Source organism: Lathyrus oleraceus, chromosome 4, assembly GCF_024323335.1.
Source record: "Lathyrus oleraceus cultivar Zhongwan6 chromosome 4, CAAS_Psat_ZW6_1.0, whole genome shotgun sequence".
Lineage (NCBI taxonomy): Eukaryota > Viridiplantae > Streptophyta > Magnoliopsida > Fabales > Fabaceae > Lathyrus > Lathyrus oleraceus.
In genome coordinates this window covers 176482516-176506881 of record NC_066582.1, presented here as the reverse complement: position 1 = coordinate 176506881, position 24366 = coordinate 176482516, and the positions used below count along the sequence as shown (strand labels likewise).

The 24366-nt window shown below is 36.1% G+C and overlaps 1 protein-coding gene across 1 annotated transcript; it reads left to right on the top strand.

The window, feature by feature from the left end:
• The first annotated feature begins 10966 nt into the window (after positions 1-10966).
• Positions 10967-19176, top strand: LOC127074395 (solanesyl diphosphate synthase 3, chloroplastic/mitochondrial). Its single transcript, XM_051015711.1, has 12 exons — positions 10967-11309; positions 12385-12474; positions 12863-12943; positions 13067-13138; positions 13717-13851; positions 15428-15514; positions 15652-15723; positions 15859-15944; positions 16194-16326; positions 16554-16643; positions 18130-18228; positions 18660-19176. The coding sequence occupies exons 1-12, from the start codon at positions 10971-10973 to the stop codon at positions 18837-18839; spliced, it is 1464 nt and encodes a 487-aa protein (XP_050871668.1). The 5' UTR covers positions 10967-10970; the 3' UTR covers positions 18840-19176.
• Positions 19177-24366: the final 5190 nt, after the last annotated feature.

Below are 24366 nucleotides of genomic sequence, written 5' to 3'. Positions count from 1 at the left end.
AACTGACAACGAATAGAGCATTTAGGAACTTAATATGTCCCAACTGACAAGGAACAACGTGTTTAAGAGGATATGGAATATTACATTTTCCCATCCTTAAATTGAAATTCTTCCCTGAATTTCTTCTAACTGAAGAGATGAAAAACTTTTTGCATCATTGACTTAGGGAAACTTTTGACTTTACTTCAGTTCGATTCTCTAACATACTCAATCTTCCAACTCCTCCTCATTGGCAATCTTCCTTCTTTCGTGACTTCTCAAAACTTCTTGATCTATTCACACTCTTATTTCAAATCCTTAATTGTTTCTAACCTTTTCCCTACAACTTACTTCTTCAAATAAGCCACTATGTTCTGCTTGGATAGCCAGCACTCTCAAATCTTTGTGGTGTCAACCACTAATTCCTTATTTACAAGCGATACTGATAACTCTTCTCTTATAATTTCTTTAACAAATCATGTGACATTACAATCCACCTAAGAATGTTCTTATTAGACTTCACTTGGCCTGACACTGCGTATCACACGTGCACACACCTGATGCCTCACTTCCTCTGTGTCGTACCCTAAAAATTTTCCCTCCCCTTTTATCTTTTCATCTGACCCATGACTTAAGATCCATCTGCACTATTCGTTCCTATTAAACACCGTCCCATAAATATCATAGATCCAAACTTGTGAATAATGAAGACTTGGTTTTGCATGAAGTTTATGGTCATTTGCTCATCATTTGGGGTAAAACCTTAATCCTTTAATCATTGATCTTTAGTTCAAGAAGATATATAGATCATGCGACTCGTATCGAGATATTGAGAATCTTAATTGTGGTCCATGACGTTGGTGCACCGCCTTTGGTGATTTCTCACTTGGTTTTAGATTCTTGGTTAAAAGCTTGTCCTAGCTAAAACCCTAATTTATGGCAGGCATTTCACTCACATTCAATTCATGGTCTTCTTGATGTCACTAGGTCATCGACGAGTCACGATCATTTGTATCAAAATACATACAAGTGCTCCAGCTCCATTGATTCAGTTACATTGGTCCACTTATGTGGTTTATGGATTCATCTTTGTGTCTTTCATTACATAATATATGGTTCATAATATATATATTCGCATTTTAGATTTAGTTGTGTTCGAATTCCCATTTGGAGCCATGCTCTATCATTTTACAAAAGGGTTCATAATCATTACATCATCTTTCAAATTAATATTAGTAATTCAAATTGACTTTTGTAACTTCGAATTAATTCGAATTCAAAATTCAAATTAATTTTAGCACCGAATTGATTTTGTAAAGCCCAACTAATCCAAATTAATTTTGTAAATTCAATTTAGTTTTAGAAATTTAAATTAATCCAAATCACATGTTCATGGGCCATAGTTGTTCTATTGGGAAGGTGGTTGATCCCTTCATTCATTCATTATTATGGTTCATCATGGAAGAGGCTTTGTGAGCACGGCGGTTACTACCAAATAAGGTGGTTTCTGATACAGTTACAAGCCCATATCAAAGTAATTGCAGTACTGAACAAACTAGCATATTAATTTAAACTAATATAACAGTATTTGGAGTTATAACATAATCCACTTCTAATCATATTTCCATTTTAAATTTACAATGTTAATGTATGAACTAAAAGTGAGGTAAAACCAATACAAGTCTCCATGCGCATTCCAAAATCCTGCACAAGACCAAATGTTACCACACTCACTTGTAAAAACTCAATAGTTGGAGACATAAATAATAAAACCTATTTCAAAATTAAGTCAATTTCCAATTTAACTGATATCATCTCAGAACGCCAACCTGCAGAATGTGTGACACTTTTCCTTTCAATTCAAACTAGCAGACCAGTGAAGGCAATTTCGGTTTAACTTAGTTATTTCTTTAGGTAACAGATTAACGCAACTGACATTTATAAAAACGATGCTCCATAGTCCATTGAATGAAATTAATCTTGAAATTCAAATGAAGTTCACCCCAATAATTGAACCCAACTTTAACTAATTTACTGCAACTAGAATTAACAGCATGCTTGATAGTCTCTTCTAACCGAGCTGCATTTCGAACTATTTTAGCATTAACTCTAACAAGATTTGACAAATCTAAGCATCATTCATATTTTACTAACTAATTAAACTAATTCATCAACTATTTAACAACCATATTAGTCCAAACTAACTCTATGTTTATCAAATTAGCAGCTAGGTGTTACATTAATCCAATCGCATACCACATTCGGCACGGAAATGTTCAACTCACTAACCTACTAACCAGATTTAAATCAAAACTCTATATAACACAAATAAACAATTGACATTTCAGTTTCACTTTTCATTTTGGAATGGTATTTCACTTTCATTTAAATAGAATTTCTCTTTCATTCCTAACCGAATTTTTCATTAACCTCCCTAACCGTTTGTAACTAACAAGCCAACTGTCATAGGGGAAACAAAAATGAGTTCAGCTAACTAACAACCTGCCCTAACATAACTAACCTGCCCGATCTGTTGCCCGATTCGTTTGAAGATACCATGTATATAACAGTGCCATCAGAAGCTTTTCCAGTTTTTCGTTCCTCATCTTCATTTCTGCACTTTCTCCCTCATCTTCTTCAACCTTCAATCTTCCTGCATCTTCAATTCTTCGACCCCCTCTCCAACCACCAATCACCCTGTCAAAACCGAAACAAAAACAAAGAGAGGTTTAGCATTCGCAGTTACAATGGCAAACGCGCACACAGTGGACTACTTCTCAAACACAACAAAGGTGTCAACACTTGGTAAACACGATTCAAATTATACAAAACGAGTCTTAAGTAATAGGGAATGACGAGACGGAGTCTCTCCTATCCTCGTCTAGAGCGACTTTGCGTATGGGGCGTATGCCCCAAATATTCAAAGTGTTTGCCCTTATTCATAGACTTTAGTACAATACAAACTGATTAAACTACCAAGTCTTCTTCATACAAGAGCAACATCAACACAAGGATCAACCATGAAAATTCTTCACCAACAACTTGTCAGTTAAGAGAAGTATCATGCGAAAAGAGCCTTAAGCAATAGGGAATGACGAGATGGAGTCTCTCCTATCCTCGTCTAAAACGACTTTGCGTATGGGACGTAGGCCCCAAATATTTAAAGTGTTTGCCCTTATTCTTATACTTTAGTGTGATTCCTATCAAGCGACTGTCAAGTCTCTCATTTCATCTCTCATTTCTATTCATTTATATCCAATCATTCAATCATCTCTTCTTGCCTCCTTAATCCTTTGCTTTCAGTCGTAGTAGGTTGAACTACGAAAACTCTGATTTCCTTATTGCACTATAAGGATACGTAGGCAGGAGATCGTGAGCTATCTTATTTATTCCTATATTATTTATCAATCTATTATATTTTAACAATAAATCATTAAATCCTCCTTCAGTGTTAGACCCTTCTCCTGATTATTATCTTAGGGTCACATACCCATTTCTCAATCAATAGCTTCAAGCATTGCTTATCTGTTCAGAGTATAGCTTACTTTGTTGCTTGTCCTCAAGGTGAAAACCTTGGCAACCTCCTTTAGCCCATGGAGTCCAGACTCTAGCTTTATCCTTCGCCTTAAGGTGCAGACCTTGGTAACTTCCTTTTAGCCATGGAGTTCAGACTCTGCCTTTATTCTTTGCCCATAAGATACAGATCTTGGCATCCTCTCCCTATTGAGTTCAGACTCTGGCTATCTTGATTTTGTCTATACAGTTCAGACTTTGACATATTATCCTACCTTACAATTCAGACATTGGCATTCATTTATCCAGCCCTTGGAGTTCAGACTCTGGCTACTTCTTTCATTGACTGACAGTTCAGACTTTGGCATCAGACTCTTTTGCCCTTATGGAGTTCAGACTCCGACCTTTAAATTAGTTCATTTGCCTTATATAGTTCAGACTATGGCATGCTTATACATCTTGCCCATGGAATTCAGCTAGGATACAAGATGGATATTTCACCCATCTGAGCTTTCTTCATCCCATAAAAACTATCAATGCGACTTTTGCAGACCTTTTCTCAATCAAAAACCTCAAAACATCTAAAAATATCAAACCCTTTTGCAAATAAGATGGAAAAGGAACACGTTGGATACCACGAGCTCTAAAGGCTAGGATAAGAGATGGATATCTCGCCCATCCAATCACTTACCATCATCCAAAATACATCCAACAGATCAAACTCTTTTCTCGCCGCTGCACGATCCTCAAACCCTTTTCAGAAACGAAAGGTATTTTGTCTCGAGACGATGCAAAACAATGTTTCGTCCATAAATGTGTGAGTTCAGATATGTGACATTTTCTCATGAATGTTGATATGTAGAAATCCATTCAATGTGATGCAAATGCATGCTCCTCACCTATTATGGGTAAGCAATGTTTTTCTTCTATTGCGACAAAATAGCTTTCGCTAAAATCGACCAACAAACAAACGGTTTTTTACCCAGAACTACGTAGCCTTGAGTTCTCCATTGCACCCGGAGATACGTAGGAGCGAGACTCAAAGTCTCGTCAGGCCCCCTAATAAAAAATAAACCTTTTTGTTCTATTATTTTCCCATTTTTAATAACTCGAGAAAGGCAAACGTTTTCAAAGCAAACACTAACGCATATAACTACCTAAAAGATTCTCATTGAGTACAACGGACGTGCGGGTTGCTAATACCTTCCCATTGAGTAATCGACTCCCAAACCTGATTTGGTTGTGACGACCATATCTTAGTCATTATTTTTATGGGTTTTATTGATATTTTCCTTTCCCTTTTTGGAAATAAATAAAGTTCGGTGGCGACTTTGTTAGTCCATTCTGCGAGTGTGAAATTGCGCTTCGTGGAGGTCGTATTATTTTTTCGAAGTATAACATTAATATTGTATCCATCAGGTACCACTCTCATAAGGGTTTACCTTTGAGGCCATGCATCTAAGTGAACTGTCTAAATGTCATACAATGACTATCAACTTATACCTTATCAATCCTTTAGCAAGATATTGAACCAATCTCCCCAAGATCACCACTCGGTAATTCTCATCCAATCCCTCCTTATCTAAAATTGATTCTGACAAATCCTTTATCTCAATTCATATGGCCTGACTTACTGGGGCTTTGAACCTATACGGTACAAACCTCAGTTAAAGATAAGCTAAGATTTGCTTGGGGCCCGCCATTCTATTTGATTTCCATTCGAACAAAAAAATTATGAAAGAAATAAAGCGCATTAGGGCTACATAACAATTATGAAAGGACTAACATGGTCATAAACTGAAACAATCTCATGAGGCTCAAATATTATTGTCAAAGGATCAGAAAAACGTCCAAAACATTACAAAATACATCTAAAAAGGATGACTAATGACAAAACAATTGTGAACCAATGCTCTGATGAGAATGATCTATGATTTTAATCATATCGAATATTCTCAGGAATTGGATCCAAACTCAACTGGGTCATGTAAAGAATGAAGTAAGATATACTCGGAATTTGCCAAACTATGAACGTCTGAATCTTTCAGGATTTAGTTACGACTAATATTTGAAAAACCCAAATGAACTATCACGATTCTAATAATAAGGCCAAGTGTTGGTGGAGTTAAAACGGGACATCAACTGGTCGAGATCCCACAAGGGTTCTCTGACTTCTCTATGTCTAGAACCTACCGAGTTCTACGACACCAATAGGTTAAGATCCTACTGAGGTTGTCCGACTTCTCAATGTATGGAACACATCTAGTTCTATGACTACAACGGGTCAAGATCATATTGGGGATATCCTACTTCTCTATGTCTATAACCTACTGAGTTATACGATGACAATACGTCGAGATCCTACCGATGCTCTCCAACTTCTCTATGTCTAGAACATATTGGGTTCTACGACGAAAATTGGTCGAGGTCCCACTGAGGCTCTCCGAACTCTCTATGTCTAGAACCTATCGAGTTCTACGACAACAATGGGTCGAGATACTATTGAGGCTCTCCGACTTCTCTATGCTAGAACAGATCGAGTTATACGACGCCAATAGGTCGAGATACCACTGAGGCTCTCTGACTTCTCTATGTCTAGAATCTACGAATTTCTATGATGCTAAAAGGGCGAGATCCCACTAAGGCTCTTTGACTTCTCTATATCTATAATCTATGAGGTTCTACAAAGAAAATTGAACAAGATCCCATTGGGGATCCCCAATTTCTCTATGTCTAGAACCTATCAGATTCCACGACGACAACAAATCGAGATCCTATTAGGGCTCTCCGACTTCTCTATGTCTAGAACCTATTGAGTTCTACGATGCAAACAGGTCAATATCCTATTGAGGCTTTCCGACTTCTCTATGTCTAGAACCTATCGGGTTCTACAACGACAACTGGTCAAGATCCCACTGAGGCTCCCTAATTTTTATATGTCTAGAACCTACAGGGTTCCATGATGACAATGCATTGAGATTCTATTGAGGCTCTCCGACTTATCTATGTCTATAACCCATCGAGTTCTACGACACCAAGAGGTCGAGATCCCAGCGAGGCTTTCCGACTTCTCTATGTTTAGAACCTACCAAGTTCTACAATGTCAATAGGTTGAGATCCCACTAAGGCTCTTCGACTTCTATATGTCTAGAACCTATCGAGTTCTACGACAATAACTGGTTGAGATCCCACTAGGGCTCTCTAATTTCTCTCTGTCTAAAATCTATCGGTTATATGTCGATAACAAGTCGAGATCATATGGGACTCTCCGACTTCTCTATATTTATAATCTACCGAGTTCTATGATGCCAGCAAGTTGAGATCCCATCGAGGCTCTCCGACTTCTATATGTCTAGAACCTATCGGGTTCCATGATGACAACATGTTGAGATCCTATTGGGGCTCTTTGACATCTCTATGTCTAGAACGTAACAAGTTCTATGATGCCAACAGGTCAAGATCCTACTGAGGCTATCCTACTTCTCTATGTTTAGAACCTATCGGATTCTACGATAACAGCTATACGAAGTCCCACTAGAGATCTCCGATTTATTTATGTCTAAAACCTACCAGGTTCCACGACAACAATGGGTCAAGATCCTATTTGGGCTCTCAGACTTCTCTATGTCTATAACTAACTAATTTCTATGATGCCAACATGTCAAGATTCTACCGAGGCTCCCCGAATTCTTTATGTATATAACCTACCGATTTCTACAATGCCAATAGGTCGAGTATATCCAGCTTTTCTATGTCTAGAATCTTCCAGGTTCTATGACGACAACTGGTTGAGATCCCATTGGGGCTCTTCGGTTTCTCTATCTCTAGAACTTATCGGGTTCCACTTTGATAAATAGTCGAGATTATATTGGAGCTCTCCGACTTCTCTATGTCTAGAACCTACCGAGTTCTACAACGCCAATAGGTCAAGATCCCACTAAGGCTCCCCAACTTTTACATGTTTAGAACCTATTGGGTTCTACGACGATAACTAGTCGAGAGCCCACCGGGGCTCTCTAATTTCTCTATGTATAAAACCTATCGGGTTCCACGATGACAATGCGCCAAGATCCTATTGGGCCTCTCTGACTTCTCTATGTCTACAACCTACTGAGTTCTACGACGCCAATAGGTCTAGATCCCACCGAGGCTCTCTGACTTCTCTATGTCTAGAATCTATCGATTTCTACAATGCCAATAGGTTGAGATCCCACTGAGGCTCTCTGACTTCTTAATGTCTATAACCTATCAGGTTCTACGATGACAACTGGTCGAGATCCCACCGAGGCTCTTCAATTTCTCTATGCCTAGAACCTATCAGCTTCCATGATGACAATGAATTAAGATCCTTTTGGAGCTCTTCAACTTCTCTATTTATAGAACCTACCGAGTTCTACGATGCCAAGAGGTCGAGATTCCACTGAGGCTCTCCGGCTTATCTATGTCTATAACCTATCAGGTTCCACGATGACAACAGGTCGAGATCCTATTAGGGCTCTCTAACTTCTTTATGTCTAGAACCTAACGAGTTCTACGATGTCAACATGTCGAGATCCCATCGAGGCTCTTTGAGTTCTCTATGTCTAGAACCTACCAGGTTCTATGATGATAACCGGTCGAGATCCCACCGGGGTTTTCCGATTTCTCTATGTCTAGAACCTATCGGGTTCCACGATGATAACGAGTCGAGATCCCGTTGGGGATTTTCGACATCACTATATATATAACATACTGAGTTCTACGACGCCAACTGGTCGAGATCCTACTAAGGCTCACCGACTTGTATATGTCTATAACCTACCGAGTTCTATGATGGCAACAGGTCGAGATCCATCGAGGATCTCCGACTTCTCTATGTCTAGGATCTATTGGGTTCTACGACGATAACTGGTCGAGACCCCACTAGGACTCTCTGATTTCTATATGTCTAGAACTTATCGGGTTCCACGACGACAACAGGTAGAAATCCTATTGGGGCTCTCCGAGTTCTCTATGTATAGAACCTACCGAGTTCTTCGATGCCAACAAGTCGAGATCCCACCGAGGCTATCCAACTTCTTTATGTCTAGAACCTACCGGGTTTTACAATGACAACTGGTTGAGATCCTATTGGGGCTCTCTGACTTCTCTATGTCTAGAACCTAGCAAGCTCTACGATGCTAACATGTCGAGATCCCACCGAGGCTCTCTAACTTCTCAATGTCTAGAACCTACCGGGATCTACGACGACAACTAGTCGAGATCCCACTAGGGGCTCTCCGATTTCTCTATGTCTAGAACCTATCGGGTTCTACGATGACAATAGGTCGTGATCCCACAAAGGCTCTTTGACCTCTCCACGTCTATAACATATCGAGTTTTACGATGTCAACGACTTGAGATCTCATATGGGTTATTTGATCTCTCTACACCGTGAATCTACGAGGGTTCATCGGCTTCTTCATTAAAATCGTAGCTTTTTTCGATTTCATTAAATTCATAAATCTTCCCAATATGTGCCAGGATGAATCCTTCGGGAATTGATTCACCGTCAAGACCACTAATTTACGGGAGCTCATTCGATCAAAAAGCATAAAATTAAAATGCGTGTAGACTAAGTTTGCGTGATTCGAGATAAACTCAAATCACTTTTACCTAATTGGCTCGTGCTTTGGGGGCTTATGTACATCCCGTAATTTGTAGCTTAGTCGGGATATATATTTTTAGTGTTGGTTAAGATGGTCGTGTAGGAGTCCGAGCGAAACATATAGGATGGTCCATGACAGACGTCAGATGATCGGGTTAGTAGCGCATCCTATCAGTTAAGAGGTAGACTAAGAGTCGCATAAAGGTTATAAAATTGATGTTTGAACTGTTACAACTCATGATTAGTAGTCATTAGTGAGGCGACATACGTTACTTGAGCATTAAAGCATCGAAAACGTAGGGGCTGCTCATTATGGCCCATTATGAAAGGAGTCAAAGGATTGAAAGAAAGATTATATAAGAGATTCCGAAGAGAATATTAGAGAGGGGCGGGGGGGGGGGGGGGGGGAACACTGACACAAAGAAGAACTTGGAAGACCATACAAATGATGGTCATTTCTCTCTTCTAAAAAAACCCTCATAAACACCCAATGTCTATTGCGTTTGTGGTCTCACCTGACTCGCTTCAGGGATATTATCCAAAAATATTTATCATGAGTACTAATAAATGAGGGAATAAGAAGCATAAGAGAGAGTAAGAGAAATATCTAGGGAAAGTTTTATCTCTTTGTGAACCAATTTAGCAAAATGTCATATCCTTGATCAAATAGTAGAGACCATACAATTTGAGTAAGAAATAATTTTTTCTGAGTTCACGAATTACTCTATTGACCTCAACAGACGACAGAGAGAGCATTTAGAAACTTAATATGTCTCAACTGATAAGAAACAAGATACTTAAGAGGAAATGAGATATTACAATAAAAAAACTATGATACAAAAGTCATCACAATCCTATAAACACTTTTAAAATTTACCAGTTTTTATAAGGCAAATTAGGTTATACATTTTTCAATCAAACTATTTTATTTTTGTTGGATGACAAACTAATTTGTTTTGTACAAAATCAGAAAACTAAAATATTTAAATATAATAAAACGAAGAAAAACGAAGACTTATCTTCAAGTGGATTTTACTCTTAATATAGAAAGTAATAGATAGAATAATACAAAATAATTTTTTTATTTAATTTATTTAATGATCAATGATTGAATATTTTTTAACGTTACTTTGTTTGATATTTCTATACATCAAACAAAATAAAATAGTGTTTCATATATATATATATATATATATATATATATATATATATATATATATATATATATATATATATATATATATATATATATATATATATATATATATATATATATATATATATATATATATATATATATATATATATATATATATATATATATTAAAAATAGAATAGGAAAAATTATTTTATTTTATTTAATGTATAGAAATATCAACCAAAATAGCATTAAAAAAATATTTCAATACATTGATCATCAAACACATTAAAGTTATTTTATATTGCTCTGTCTAATACTTGGAACGGTAATTTGTACTTGGAACGGTAATTTGTACTTGGAACAAAAACTTATCTAAAATTAGTGAGGCACACAAATTAATGTTTCTTTCATGTCTCTTACCATTTGTTTTGTCCTACCCAAAATTAGTTTATGCATCAATTATGATTAAAATAGCTGTCCAGCGAATCAAATAATTTTGTCATATTATATTAATTTAAATAAATAATGATCTTTTTTACTAAAAGAGTTCAAATTATAATTGTAGTACATTGTAAAATAAATAAATAAATAAAAGTAAAAGTTTTAGTCGGGTCGGGTCGGGTCGGGCAAAGCAGCAGGCGAATGACACTCCGGTTTGAGTTTCACAACCTAATTAGTTGCAAAATTGTTTGGCAAGAAAATTATTAACATATGGTTGAGCTTTGCCATCGTCACAACATTACATTACATTATTATTACTACCGCATTCTTAACTCTATTGCCAGTATCGCTTTCGTATCAAAGCAACTCCTTCTTCTCTTTCTGCTTCTCTCCTTTCACTACCCCATACTCCTCTCTATTCCACGTTTCCATCGCCGCCTCAAAAGTCTTCGTCTCTCTCTCTTTCTCTCTCTCCTAAATACGATGCTATTTTCTCGATTTTCTAGAAACCTCAGAGCTGCCTTCAATGGATGTCGCTGCTATCTCTCTATTCGAGACCACAACCACCGCTTTCTTCTCTCTCACTCGCATAGAGACTCTACTCAACAGGTACCTTTCTTCTCTTTTCCTCTCAATTTTCCTTTTCACTCTTTGATTTGATTTGTGCTTTTTTAATCATAAAGGTCACTTATTTCGAATCAATTCGGAAGTGGTTGTAATTTCTGATTACTCTTGTTTCTGCTTGGTTTCAATATTTTTATGAAGTAGGATCCTGTTTTGGTGATTTGTGAAAGTTGCAAACACATAAGATCAATAAGTTTAATTTGAAAGGACTAGCATCTATGTTTGCAATTGCATTCAAATTGAATATTTATAATTCAAATGAAATGGTCTAGCTTTTGACTCAAATGCTAGCTCCCACCTTATGGGAAAAGACACTTTTGTTAACTTGTACTATTATTGTTGACAATTTATTCTTGGTAAATGGTTTCTTTTACACGTCTCTTAGGTAGATTTAGATTTAATGTGTTTGTGTATCGTTCAAGGGAAAGTTTTATAGACTGCGGTAATAGTAATACATGTGATTATGTACGTGACAGAATATTGTACGGTTAAGAATCAACACGAGAATGAAGTAAGTATAGCAGAGAGGAGGATCTTGCGCTGAATGTGTGGTTAAACTACTGGGTAAGATTAAAAATGATAATATTGGAGTGTTGGGATATATCTATAGTAGAAAAGATGGTGGAAAATACTTAGGTGGTTTTGGCATGTAGAGAAAGACCGGTAGATTCTGTAGTAAGGAGAGTAGATCAAATGGAGAGAAGTCAAACAACAAGAGGTAGAGGAAGACCTAGAAAAACTATGAGAAATTAAGAAAGGCCTCAAGATTAATGAATTGGATAGAAGCATGTCCCTGGATAAAACATTATGGCGAAAGTTGATTCATGTAGCCGACTCTACTAAGTGGGATAAGACTTGGTTGTTGGTGTTGGTGTTGTTGTTGTGTTTTGCTTATTTTGTTGGGTTGTTTTCCTATTAGTTTGTCAGAAGATTATTTATTATCCTCCTTCTATCCTTTACTTATGTAGTCTTCTTTTTTTCCCTGAAATAATCTTTTTTCATCTATAGAAAAATGCTGTTACACTGGATTATACTTGTTCATGATTCTTGTGTGGTGCAGGTTATGAGAGGTTTAATTTTTTCAAAGGGCTTGCCAGCGTTGTATAGTAGTAGATATCAAATTCATCATCAAAGCAGCTCTCTAATTGAGGTCAATTCCTTTGTGCTCTTTCTTATGTACACTGGCCCAAATCCCCATTTTAGCATGTTTGAAAAGTGTTTTTTGTATTTGATGCGGAATAAACTCTAGAGTAGTAGAATATTTTGCTAACAATGCAAAAAACTTATCTTAATCATTTGTGCATGTATGTGGTGTACATACAAGTGCTTATATTAATTCCAAAGGAGACAAACCTAAGAATGTTATAACGATTTCAATCTACATCTTTTATATATTGAAGTTAACCGTAAAACTTAACTCCTTTGTTTTTTACTTGTGGAGATAGATTTGATGAAATATCAATAATTTAGTTAGCATATTCTCATCATCATTCAATATTTATTCTTACCAACTTCTTTATAATACCCATTATTCTCAGGATGAACTTGATCCATTTTCACTGGTAGCTGATGAATTATCACATATTGGTAACAAGCTGCGAGAAATGGTAGTAGCTGAGGTATAAGACTGATCCTTGATAACTTTCTAATTTCTTACATATGCACGGAAGGAATTCTAGTATTGCATCATCTGCTACATAGAAATCAGGTATTCATGGTGAAAATTGGGTATTATGCGACAGGTTCCTAAGCTTGCCTCTGCTGCTGAGTACTTCTTCAAAATGGGTGTGGAAGGAAAAAGATTTCGTCCCACAGTAAGAATATTCTCAATGATATGCAGATCTTGTTTGTATGCTTAGTAGAAATTTTTGCTTTTGCATATTTATCACCGTAAATGGAATGGAACTAAACAACCAAGTTTAAGCTTGGGAAGTTAGTTTTATTGATCAACACCTCTTTTTCAAGTTTCCCTTTCAAATTACTACAGTTTGATTCATGCATTCATATTACCAACTCATTGCATTTGCTCGTTAATATGCTTAGCTTGCATAATCCATTTATAGTGTAAATATAAGGATATACTAATATACTAATAATTTAGACTATGTCAAGAATAATAATGTTTTTAAGAATAGCTACATACTCTTATTCTCTGTTCTGGTATTTCTGGGATCAGGATGCCTTCCTTCCATTCTCAAACCTCAATTCCTCACTTGGTTGTGCCGACTAGCATTGATAGCCCTACTGTTACTCCATCTATCTGTTTGAGTGCACATATAGATATTAGGTGATAAAATACACATATTTATGAGTTTTCCCATTCTTATTCATGATTTTTATTGCCTAACTATGTAACGCATGGGATTGGGTTAATGAAAGGTTGTTTTTGCAGGTTTTGTTGTTAATGTCAACGGCACTAAATCTACCAATTCCCCTAGTACCTCCTCCAATGGAACTTGGAGGTGCTACAAGAAATGACCTACGTTCAAGACAACAGCGCATAGCTGAAATAACAGAGATGATACATGTCAGTCCTTTAGAAAGTTTCACTTATTAAATAATGCTTTCATTATACTGTTGACAGTAATGTTTCTGATTCTGAAGTTCATATTAATTAAAAAGGTAATGGTTAGACTATAGACATGATTTATGATGAAATATTATGGTTTCATTTGATCAATGTAAAATGACCTCACCTAGCTGAATAGGGTTTGATTGTTTTGTTGTGTGCGTCAACTACCACACTTTTTTCTATATTCTTTGATTTTGTTGATTCATTACAAGCAATATTGACAATGGCTAAAGTTAAACTATTTTTGTTTACTTTTTGCTATAGACTATTGCAATTAATTGTTGCAGGTTTTTCTTTTCTATCTCTCCATTTTTATTTGTATCGTGGCCCATTGCTATTCAATAGCTGACTTGTTGTCTCCTCTAGTTTCATTTATTTATTTTCCCTCTAATAATGTTTATAACTTTATAAGGGCATTCTAGTGCCATAGAGCTGTCCGTTATGCGGTGTCTAGGGAAGGGAAGGACCCATTACGAATTTGCTATATGCAACCTTGCTAATTCATCAACTTAAACAAAAGTCACAGGGTAAGAACTCCAACTGTTCAGTTGTGCCAACTGCCAACTTCGAAGACTTCCCTTTAAAAAGGAAACCCAGTCCTACAAAGCTCTCTCCATGTTAGGGTCTGGGGAAGGGTAGGACCCATTGCGAGTCTATTATATGCAGCCTTACCTTGCATTTACAAAATTGATTTCACAACTTTAACTCGTAACCTTCCAGTCACTCTGCAGCATCTCCAGTCACAATGCCAAGAATAATTGTTTTGCTAAGAATTATTTGAGAGTTTTAAATTCTGTTATAAATTTTTTAATTAAAAATTCATTTTGATAAACCCTTGTTGCTGCTGTGTTTGACCTTTTAGGATTTTGAAAATTATTTTATGATGCACGTCTATGTTTCCCTGCTTACTGAGAAAGGTCTTTATCACTCCTGCTTTTGTTGTCAATGTCTTCCCAATTAGATCATCTCTGAAGAGAGAGTTGTTTATGTTAATGTTACAAAATTGCAAAATACTATACACGATAAATGAAAGGCTTAATTTGTGCTGGTGAGATATTAATTTACCGAACCATTTATTCTGTTAGTCACCATCATCACCATGCCACTTCTTTTTGTGCTTATGGGCAAAGTATCCCTTATTATGACTTGTATAATCCTCCATCCTTGAGCTTGTTTTGGATGGAGTCATACCAAGTTATTCAAATATGGTATCAGAGTCTATCCTAGTCATTTTGTTGGGCCACTTGTAAATGACTAAACCTGCAAATTTCATGTTCCAAACTTCTTGTTGTGGGTGGAGGGGTGTGTTAAATCCCAAATCAGTTTGGTATATGGATAAAGTAAGTACTTCTTATCTCATAATGGGTTGACAACTTGACGTCTAGTTTAGTCAGTCCTTTCTTTAGGTTCATCAATCAAGTCGTACAGTGAAGGGGCCAAATGATAATTCTAAAACCTCTACTTCATACACTTTGAAGAAATTTTTCCCATTATTACATTACTAAATATTTTTGGCATTATTTTGTGCCAGGTGGCAAGCCTTCTTCATGATGATGTATTGGATGATGCAGATACTAGACGTGGTATTGGTTCATTAAATTTTGTAATGGGAAATAAGGTAGTGTGTCAAGTTTCTTTTTGCCGGCATATTATTTGCCAGTTGATCATAATTGTTCACTACTTTTTACATGTAAACTGTCATATCATGGTGGGTGTAACTTGCTTGATATTTTCTTGGATATACTTTTGTTGCAGTTGGCAGTATTGGCTGGAGATTTTTTGCTTTCCCGGGCTTGTGTCACTCTGGCCTCTTTAAAGAACACAGAGGTACAGTAAATTGGTAATATATGTTTATATGTACCTATAATATCTCTGTGAAGATGTATTATATATCTAGGCCCCTGAAGTCTACCTAATTATGCACATGTCATCTGCTTAAGGACTGTGTTTCTGCACATGTAGGTTGTATCTTTGTTGGCAAAAGTTGTAGAACATCTTGTAACGGGGGAGACCATGCAAATGACTTCAACATCTGATCAACGGTGTAGGTATGCTTCTGAGTTTGTTTGTCACATGTATATGCACTCCTGGGTAGTTAAACCTTCACCCTACATGATTTGTTGTGTAAGGTAGGACTACAACTATCAATGAGTAAGGTTTCCCTATAAAAGTTCCTGGGTTTTCGATTACAATTACAAAAGCACATAATTATCCGTCTTAATTTTAAGAACATGTTGAATTATAGTGATAGGGCACCTATTGTTCATTTAATTTCTAACAACTGTTTATATTTCCAGCATGGAATATTATATGGAAAAGACTTACTACAAGACTGCATCATTAATATCAAACAGTTGCAAGGCAATAGCCATCCTTGCCGGGCAAACAACTGAAGTTGCAGTGCTTGCTTTTGAGTATGGAAAAAATCTGGTTTGTAAATTTGTGGACCTAAGGTCTATTGTATGAATCTTTCTATATTATAAATAGCATGTTAAATAAATATTAACAGATATTTTCATACAGAGGAGAAATGGAACTGTTTTCTGGGTCTGTCAATTTCATAGGGCAACAAATCGCATGATATATTTTTACCTATCTGCATGTGGTAAACATGTTTCTGGATACCATAATTTAATTCTTTCTCCTCTGTTTTGCAGGGTCTGGCATTTCAATTGATAGATGATGTGCTTGATTTCACAGGGACATCAGCTTCCCTCGGAAAAGGCTCTTTATCAGACATTCAACATGTAATTTCACAATTTAATCTGTTAAGAAATGTGGCCATATATTATCCGATGTGAGACTCATCCTCTCACGTTCAGGACTAGACAATTGAAGCGTGAAAATAAATGGTGGGTGGCCTGATAGCGGAAACCATAGTAGGTGGTCCACCGGATCTTAAACGAGGCTTTGATACCATGTTAAGAAATGTGGTTGGGTTTAACTCAACCCTACAAAACCGGTTGGTAGAGTGAGGACTGATCCCACTTATAAACACATGTTCAGACCATATATTATCTGATGTGCGACTCTTAACACACACCCTCATGCTCAGAACTAGACAATTGGTGGGTGGCTTGATAGCAGAAACCATAGTAGGTGGTCCACCGGATCTTAAACGAGACTCTGATACTATGTTAAAAAATGTGATTGAACCTAACTCAACCCTACGAAACCGGTTGGTAGAGTGAGGATTGTCCCCACTTATAAACACATGTTTAGGCCATATATTATCCGATGTGGGACTCTTAACACACCCTCTCACGCTTAGGACTAGACAACTGAAGCGTGAAAATAAATGGCGTGTGACCTGATAGCGGAAACCATAGTAGGTGGTCCATCGAATCTTAAACGAGACTTTTATACCATGTTAGGAAATGTGGTTGGACCTAACTCAACCCTACAAAACCGGTTGGTAGAGTGAGGATTGCCCCCACTTATAAACACATGTTCAAGTCATATATTATCCGATGCGGGACTCTTAACATAATCTGATTCTACATTTGATTTAGTCTTGATTTTGACATTTCAATTACAATTTGAAATATTTTATTGAAATCCCATGAATCTTGGTGCACAAGCTAGTAAAACATGATATGTTTCCTGCAACTAGAACCATAATTCTTCATTCGAAAGATTTCGATGAAAGCCTGTGAATCCCTGTCAGTAAAATCATAATTCTTCATTTTTCTATCTACTTTATTTTCCGCCATTTGTGTTTCATACATGCTTTTTGGATGGCTATCATCAATGGGTAGCTTTGGTTGTGGGGTCTTCAAGCGTAATCATTAGCTAACTACTGTTGTAATTTGCATTTAATTGATTCAGAAATTAAAAACATCAACTTATAACAAAGTAAAGTTATATTACAGACTGGAATCTTCAAAAAAGTCCCACTAAATGGTCAAAAATGAGAGAAGTTAATTAAAAGAAGCACATATATTACTGCTAACTCTATGACTTGTTGAAACGTCTTCTCTTTGTAGACGTGAATAAATGTGTAATGCAATCTGCTCTTTCTTGACCCTATTTTTGTTAATAGAATTTTGAAAAATGTTTTTGCATTAATGCTAAATCTCTAAATTGAAATTTGAAAACCCTTCTTGTGTTGCTGTCATTTAACAGACTTATAAAATTTCTCTATTTGCGCTGCCTTTGTTTTTCATCTGTTCTAGTGTGGTTTCTGTTATGTATTATACTAATCTATGACCTGCTCCAAAAAACTTATTGCAGGGAATTGTTACAGCTCCAATATTGTTTGCGATGGAGGAATTCCCCCAATTGCGTACAATTGTAGAGGAGGGCTTTGAAAACACCGAGAACGTTAATATTGTAAGCTAATAAGTTTTTCTTGGTTGCATGTATCCTTCATGATTAGTTTGTAAGCTAATATGTCACTTCACAAAAACCAGTAACTATTTTGGAATAGTTAATCTACCATTTAAGGGTTGGTTCTGGTTAATCCATCAGTTTGATCGTACTTATCAACTTCAGGTTTTCTTTTGATAAAATCATTGATACCAACATTTGTTTAAGCTGATTTTATGAGTTGGTTATATCTACACCTAAGTATATGTATGCATCTGTAACTCCTATATATGTTGAATTTTAACTTTGTACCATAAACACTTATAAGTTCAGTAACATGACTATCCTTGCACTAGAGCTTTATAATAAGTCCTTCAAATTACGATGTTGTTACACAAAATCCACATCATACAACCTTGCAATGTGATTACATATTTTCGTATTTACATGTCCAGGCTCTGGATTATCTTGGGAAGAGCCGAGGAATACAGAAGACGAAGGAGCTAGCCGTGAAGCATGCTACCCTTGCAGCAGAAGCAATTGATTCCTTACCTGAGAGTGACGATGAAGATGTAAGAAAATCAAGGAAAGCCCTTGTAGAACTTACTCAAATAGTCATTACAAGAACAAAATGACAGGAAGGCTTTGTCTCCATTTTTGTTTTTTTCTTTGTTTTGGTAGCTAAAAGAAGTCTCTCACAGTAAAAATCAACAGCTAACAATTTCAGTCACCATTTTTCAATTCTTCCATCATCCTTCCCCATTGGGGAAAATAAGTTATTCTTAGGATAATGTCATACTGTCACCATTCCTTTTTCTTATATTTAATCTTTTTCCTTGTTATCTTTTATGGTCTCTGTTTTGTTGTTTGTAAACTGAAATGATATACTCGAACTACTCACAGTTTGTTTTATGTGTACATCCGAAGTGAAAAATTAGTGAAGGACAAAGTTAAGAACAAGCTTGTGTTAAATTCTTTGGTCTGATTTTATATCTGAGAATTCCATTTCATTTTAGGGAGAATACATCTATAATCCCTTTAGGATAACATGAGTTCAAAAATAAAGAAAGAAAGGAAATTGTTTGTTAATTTAACTAATGAAGAAAGGAAAGGTATACAAATTTGTATTTTTCAGGTAAGAGAGAAATCGATTTGAACGAAGTTATTCGAGACATGCTAAAGATAATTACATTAATTCATTAGAAGATAAGATGTAATTCATTGGAAGATAAGATGAAATGTCTTTGATATCATGAAATTTGGTCAAATATTAGATTATTTACTTAAAGATAAATAAATTGGGCTATTAGATAGTCATAAATTCCTCCAACCAAAGAAATTAAAGACAAGAGATACTCCAAGTGGCACAACTCCTGTAATAATGCAACAAATCACTATGTTGTGTTTTGGAAAGCCATTGAGAAGGCTATAAAGGATGAAAGGTTTAAGGTCCTCAATAAGAGGATTATAGACATGACTGTTGATATAGATCTTTTACCGGCTATGAATATTTCTGCGCGTCCTTCTTAAAACCTAGGATAAGTAAGGGATTGGATTCAGTGTACTCTTTCAGTAACTTTGTAACTTTAGACAAATTAAAAGGTGAATGAATGATTAAAATATATTATTTATTAAGAGAGAAAAATTGATTTAGAGCGAGACAAAAACAAAGTTACCAAAGTCACACAACCCCAAAGTCATTCAAACCCAACTCGATAAGTAAAGGGGGAAACATGTTTGCAAGCCTAAAGTCAGATCAATCGAAACCCAACCCGATAAGTAAGGGGGGAAACAAGTTTGCAAGCCTAAAGTCAGATCAATTGAACTCCAATAGAAAATAGAAAGACACGTGTAACACTTGTGTTCCCATGCTTAATAATTTTAACACAAGAAAATTACTTAATGACTCATTTATGACCTATAAAAATGATACTCCCTATTTCTCAAAATAATTATTGTATTTAAAAAAAATATTTGTCTAAAAATATTTATCACTTTACTTTATCAATATAATTTTAATTTTTATCTTTCAATTGTACCATTTAATTAATATTTTTAATTTATTACTTTTTAACTTTGCATTGATGCTAATTTTAAAACAACAATAACTAATAAGAATAATTTGGTAAAATTATTATTCACTCTCTTTCATTTATTATATTATTTAAATCAGTATACAAGTGTCAAGTATGACACTTATTTTGAGACGGATGGGGTATGTTGTTATTCAAAGTTAGTTTATTTAAATATTTCTAAGCAAGCGTTAGGAGAAAAAGGTCAAGTAGCCGATACTTTTCATAGGTAGTCAACCTTACCTAAAATTAATAAGGAGTTTTGCTTAACATAAGGAGGATGATCACTATCAGACTCTAAGATCAGTTAATATAGGTCATTATCAGACTCTAAGGTCAGTCAATGCATGGATAAAAAAGATTCTGATAGGCCACTATCAGACTCTGAGGTCAGTCAACGCAAGGATCGAGAAGACTCTAATAGATCACTATCAGACTCAAAGAGTAATTTATCTTCTTATCACGTAAAGATTTTTAAAAAAAGTTTACCCAGGTAGTTGGGATGTAACATATAGTTCTTCTTAAAGCAAAGGGAGTTCAAATATCTTTTCAAATGCATTAACCATAACAAGTAACTTTCCAACGTCTATTATTAAGCTTCTCCAATACTCACTTATGCTAGTTTTTCTCTTCAACGACTCTTTTATGTTTCTCTATATAAGGAGTTGAAGAATTGAAGAAAGAAAATTAACGTTTGACAACAAAAAGAGTTGTTACTCTGTCAAACAAAAAACACAAGTTTAATTTAGAATTTCTTATCATTTGTATATCTTAGAAATTTATAAGTCTTGAGAGTCTTTTTAAGTTGTATTTTGTTTACACCTTTGTTTGTATATCAAGTGTAATATTCTAACAATCTTTTAAGTTAGATTGTAAAGAAGTCTCTTACTTCTGCGATTGAGCATTAGAAGTCTCTTACTTGCGTGTTTGAGCATTGAAAGTCTCTTGCTTGTGTGCTTGAGTATTTGTAATAAGTTGTAGTTATAATGAAATCTTTTGGAAGTACAAGGGGACTAGACTACTCTCGTTTTGTGAGAGGAACCATGATAAATTTTCTTGTGTCTTGATAAGTGGTCTTTGCATCGTTCTTTTTAGTTATTTTCCTTTAGTATTCTACCGCATTTTGTTTGATTCACTTTCAATTGTCATATTTTATGTTTTGGCTTGTGCTTTCTTGCTAATTTCAGGGTCTAATAAGCATTCAAGACGAAGGGGGATCAAAGACAATCTAAATGAAACAATATAGAAAAAGGTAATTTCTCTCATACAAAAATCAAGAGGCTGTTACGGCCACCTGTAGCAGCTGCTACGGGCCGTAGCAGCAAGAAGCCCTAAATGTCCCATGTGAAGCCCCTTGGTACAAAAGTCAAAGGCCTGATATGGCCACCCGTAGCAGGCAGGCGAGAAAAAGTTTGCAAATTTGTTTTATTTCTTTAAATGGATTGATTCTCTCTTAATTATAGCTCTTAGGAAATATTTGATTTGTCTCAAATCTGAATGATTCACATTGAACCAAAGATATTATGCATTTTTAATTTTTACTATAGAAGTCATAGTCTGTTATGAGTTTAGGGTTCCCAACTTTTGTCACTTTTCATTCCTAATTTCTAAGTATTCTTTGTTCTATTTATCTCTATAAATTAAGTCTCAAAGGGAGCAATTTGTGGAACAAGGTTTATTCATAATTTAGATGTTATAATTCACTATGTTTCTATTATTCATCAGCTGTGATTGATTGTTATGAATTTGATGATGAATATCTTTATGATTGTGTTTTCCCTAACCATGAGTGAGTAGTTCTCTAGGGACTATGGGTTATGGGGATTATTTCATGACCTATCGTATGATTCGTTATCATCGATTGCGAGAATTTTAATTAAAATTATTTTATAATCTTAGTTCATGCATTCCAACTTAGTTACGAGAGTAAGTGGTTCTTAGGTATCAACTATAGTATGAAAGGTATGTGATGTGATGTGGTACGGCCATAGTATCTCATGGAGTAGTTCCGCCCATAGGCCTTGGTCGCCATCAAATTTCTTCTTGAGTCCTTTAAGAATTAATTTATTTACCGACTCAGGTTGACCATTAGTTTGAGGGTGTACCATGGACACGAATTTAGTCTATATGGCCAAGTATTTACAAAAGTCAGTGGCCATGGCGCTAGTGAACTAGGTCTCGTTGTCTAAGACAATGACTCCGGGGAGTATGTATTTGCATATTATCTTCTGCCAATAGAAACGTCACACTCTTTTTGTCGTGATCTTGGGCACTTGCTCTGCTTCTATTCATTTGGTGAAATAATCGACTCCTATTATCAGGAATTTCAAATGACTAAGTGCCAAGGGAATGAACCTATGATGTCCATGCTCTATTGGTAGAAAGGCTAGGGCGAAGTCATCGACTAAAGAAGTTCTGCACGGGCGTGGTGATTGTCAGCATGTCTCTGGCATTTATCACACTTCTTAACAAAGGCGATGTTGTCTTTCAATAGAATGATCCAGTAATATCCTGCTCATAATAACTTGTGAGCAAGGGATTTTCCACTGATGTGGTTGTTGTAAGCTCCATTGTGAACTTCAGCAAGCACTAGGGAGGTGTCATCATCGCCTAAGCGTCATAGTATGAGGGTAACCTTTCCCATTCAATAAGGTTTCTCAGAGAGTAGGGTATACTTGGCAAATTATTTTTTGATCTTTCTCGCTTCTCCCTCATTTGGTGGGAGTTAGCCCAACTGTAGATAATGTGGTATAGGTGACATCCAAGTGGATTTAGGGATGATTTCCAGGGAGTATATTTCCTTCGCCTCGATGATAGGGGAGGTGAGAGTCTCATGGATGACTTTTCTATTAAACCTTGTGGCCTTCGAGGTGGCTAACTTAGACATGAGGTTTGCCCTAAAGTTATGCTCGCGGGGGACATGCTATACTTTAAAAGAGAGGAAACACGAGGATAAATTTAGTATCTTATATAAATATTTGATAAATTATGGCTACTTTGCCTGATATTGATATGAGATATGGTTGGCGACCAACTGAAAGTCACTTTTGGCCTTTAGTCTAGTAGATCCCATTTCCAAGGCGAGGATCATACCGATGATGAGGGTATCATATTCTGCTTTATTATTGTTGACGCTAAACTTGAACTTCAACGCTTACTCGATAACTATATCGTCGAGTCCTTTAAGGACTATTCCTTTAACACTTCCTTTCACGTTGGACGCGTCTTCTACAGATATCACCCATTTTGAAGAGGAGTTATAGTCTATGAGAAAGTTGAGTTCTGCTACAAAGTCAGTTAGGGCTTAAGATTTGATGCTTCCCCTCGAGATGTATTAGATGTCATACTCTGAGAGCTCTATCGCCCAGGATACCATTCTTCTTGCCAGGTTGGTGTTTTTTCAAAACTTGTTGGCGTAATTGGTTTTTACCAGGTTCTTGTGTCATTGAAGGTGCGGCCTAACCTTTCTAGCCGTAATAAGAACAATCAATGTCAATTTCTCAATTTTATGATAATGTGTCTTGGCTCCTTTCAACACCTTGCTTATGAAATACACAGGTTTCTTTGACCTGTCTATTTCTTGGACTAGGACTGAGATCATCACATGTTATGTAACCGAGAGGTAGAGGAGTAAAGACAAGTCCTCCTTCGGGCGAGTGAGGATCAGAGGCGTTGTGAGGAAATTCTTGAACTTGATAAAAGCCTCATCACACTCGGCGGTCCATTTAAACTTCTCCATTTTCTTCAGGGAAACGAAGAAAAAAAAGACTATCGCCTGCGCATGAGAGGAAGCGGAATAAGGCGATAAGGCGTTTAGTGAGTTGTTCCACTTCCTTCATGTTCGTGGGGATCCTCATGTAGATGATCGCTTGACACTTGTATGGATTGGTTTTAATACCTCTCCTTGTTAGCATAAAACCCAGAAATTTCCCTACTTGAACCCCAAAGGAACACTTGGCAGGGTTTATGTGCATACCATATCTGCTTACTGATTGTCGGATGTCTTATAGATCATGACATGACTATGTTCTTCCCTAGTTTTAACAATCACGTTGTCGACGTATACCTATAGGTTGCACCCTATCTAATG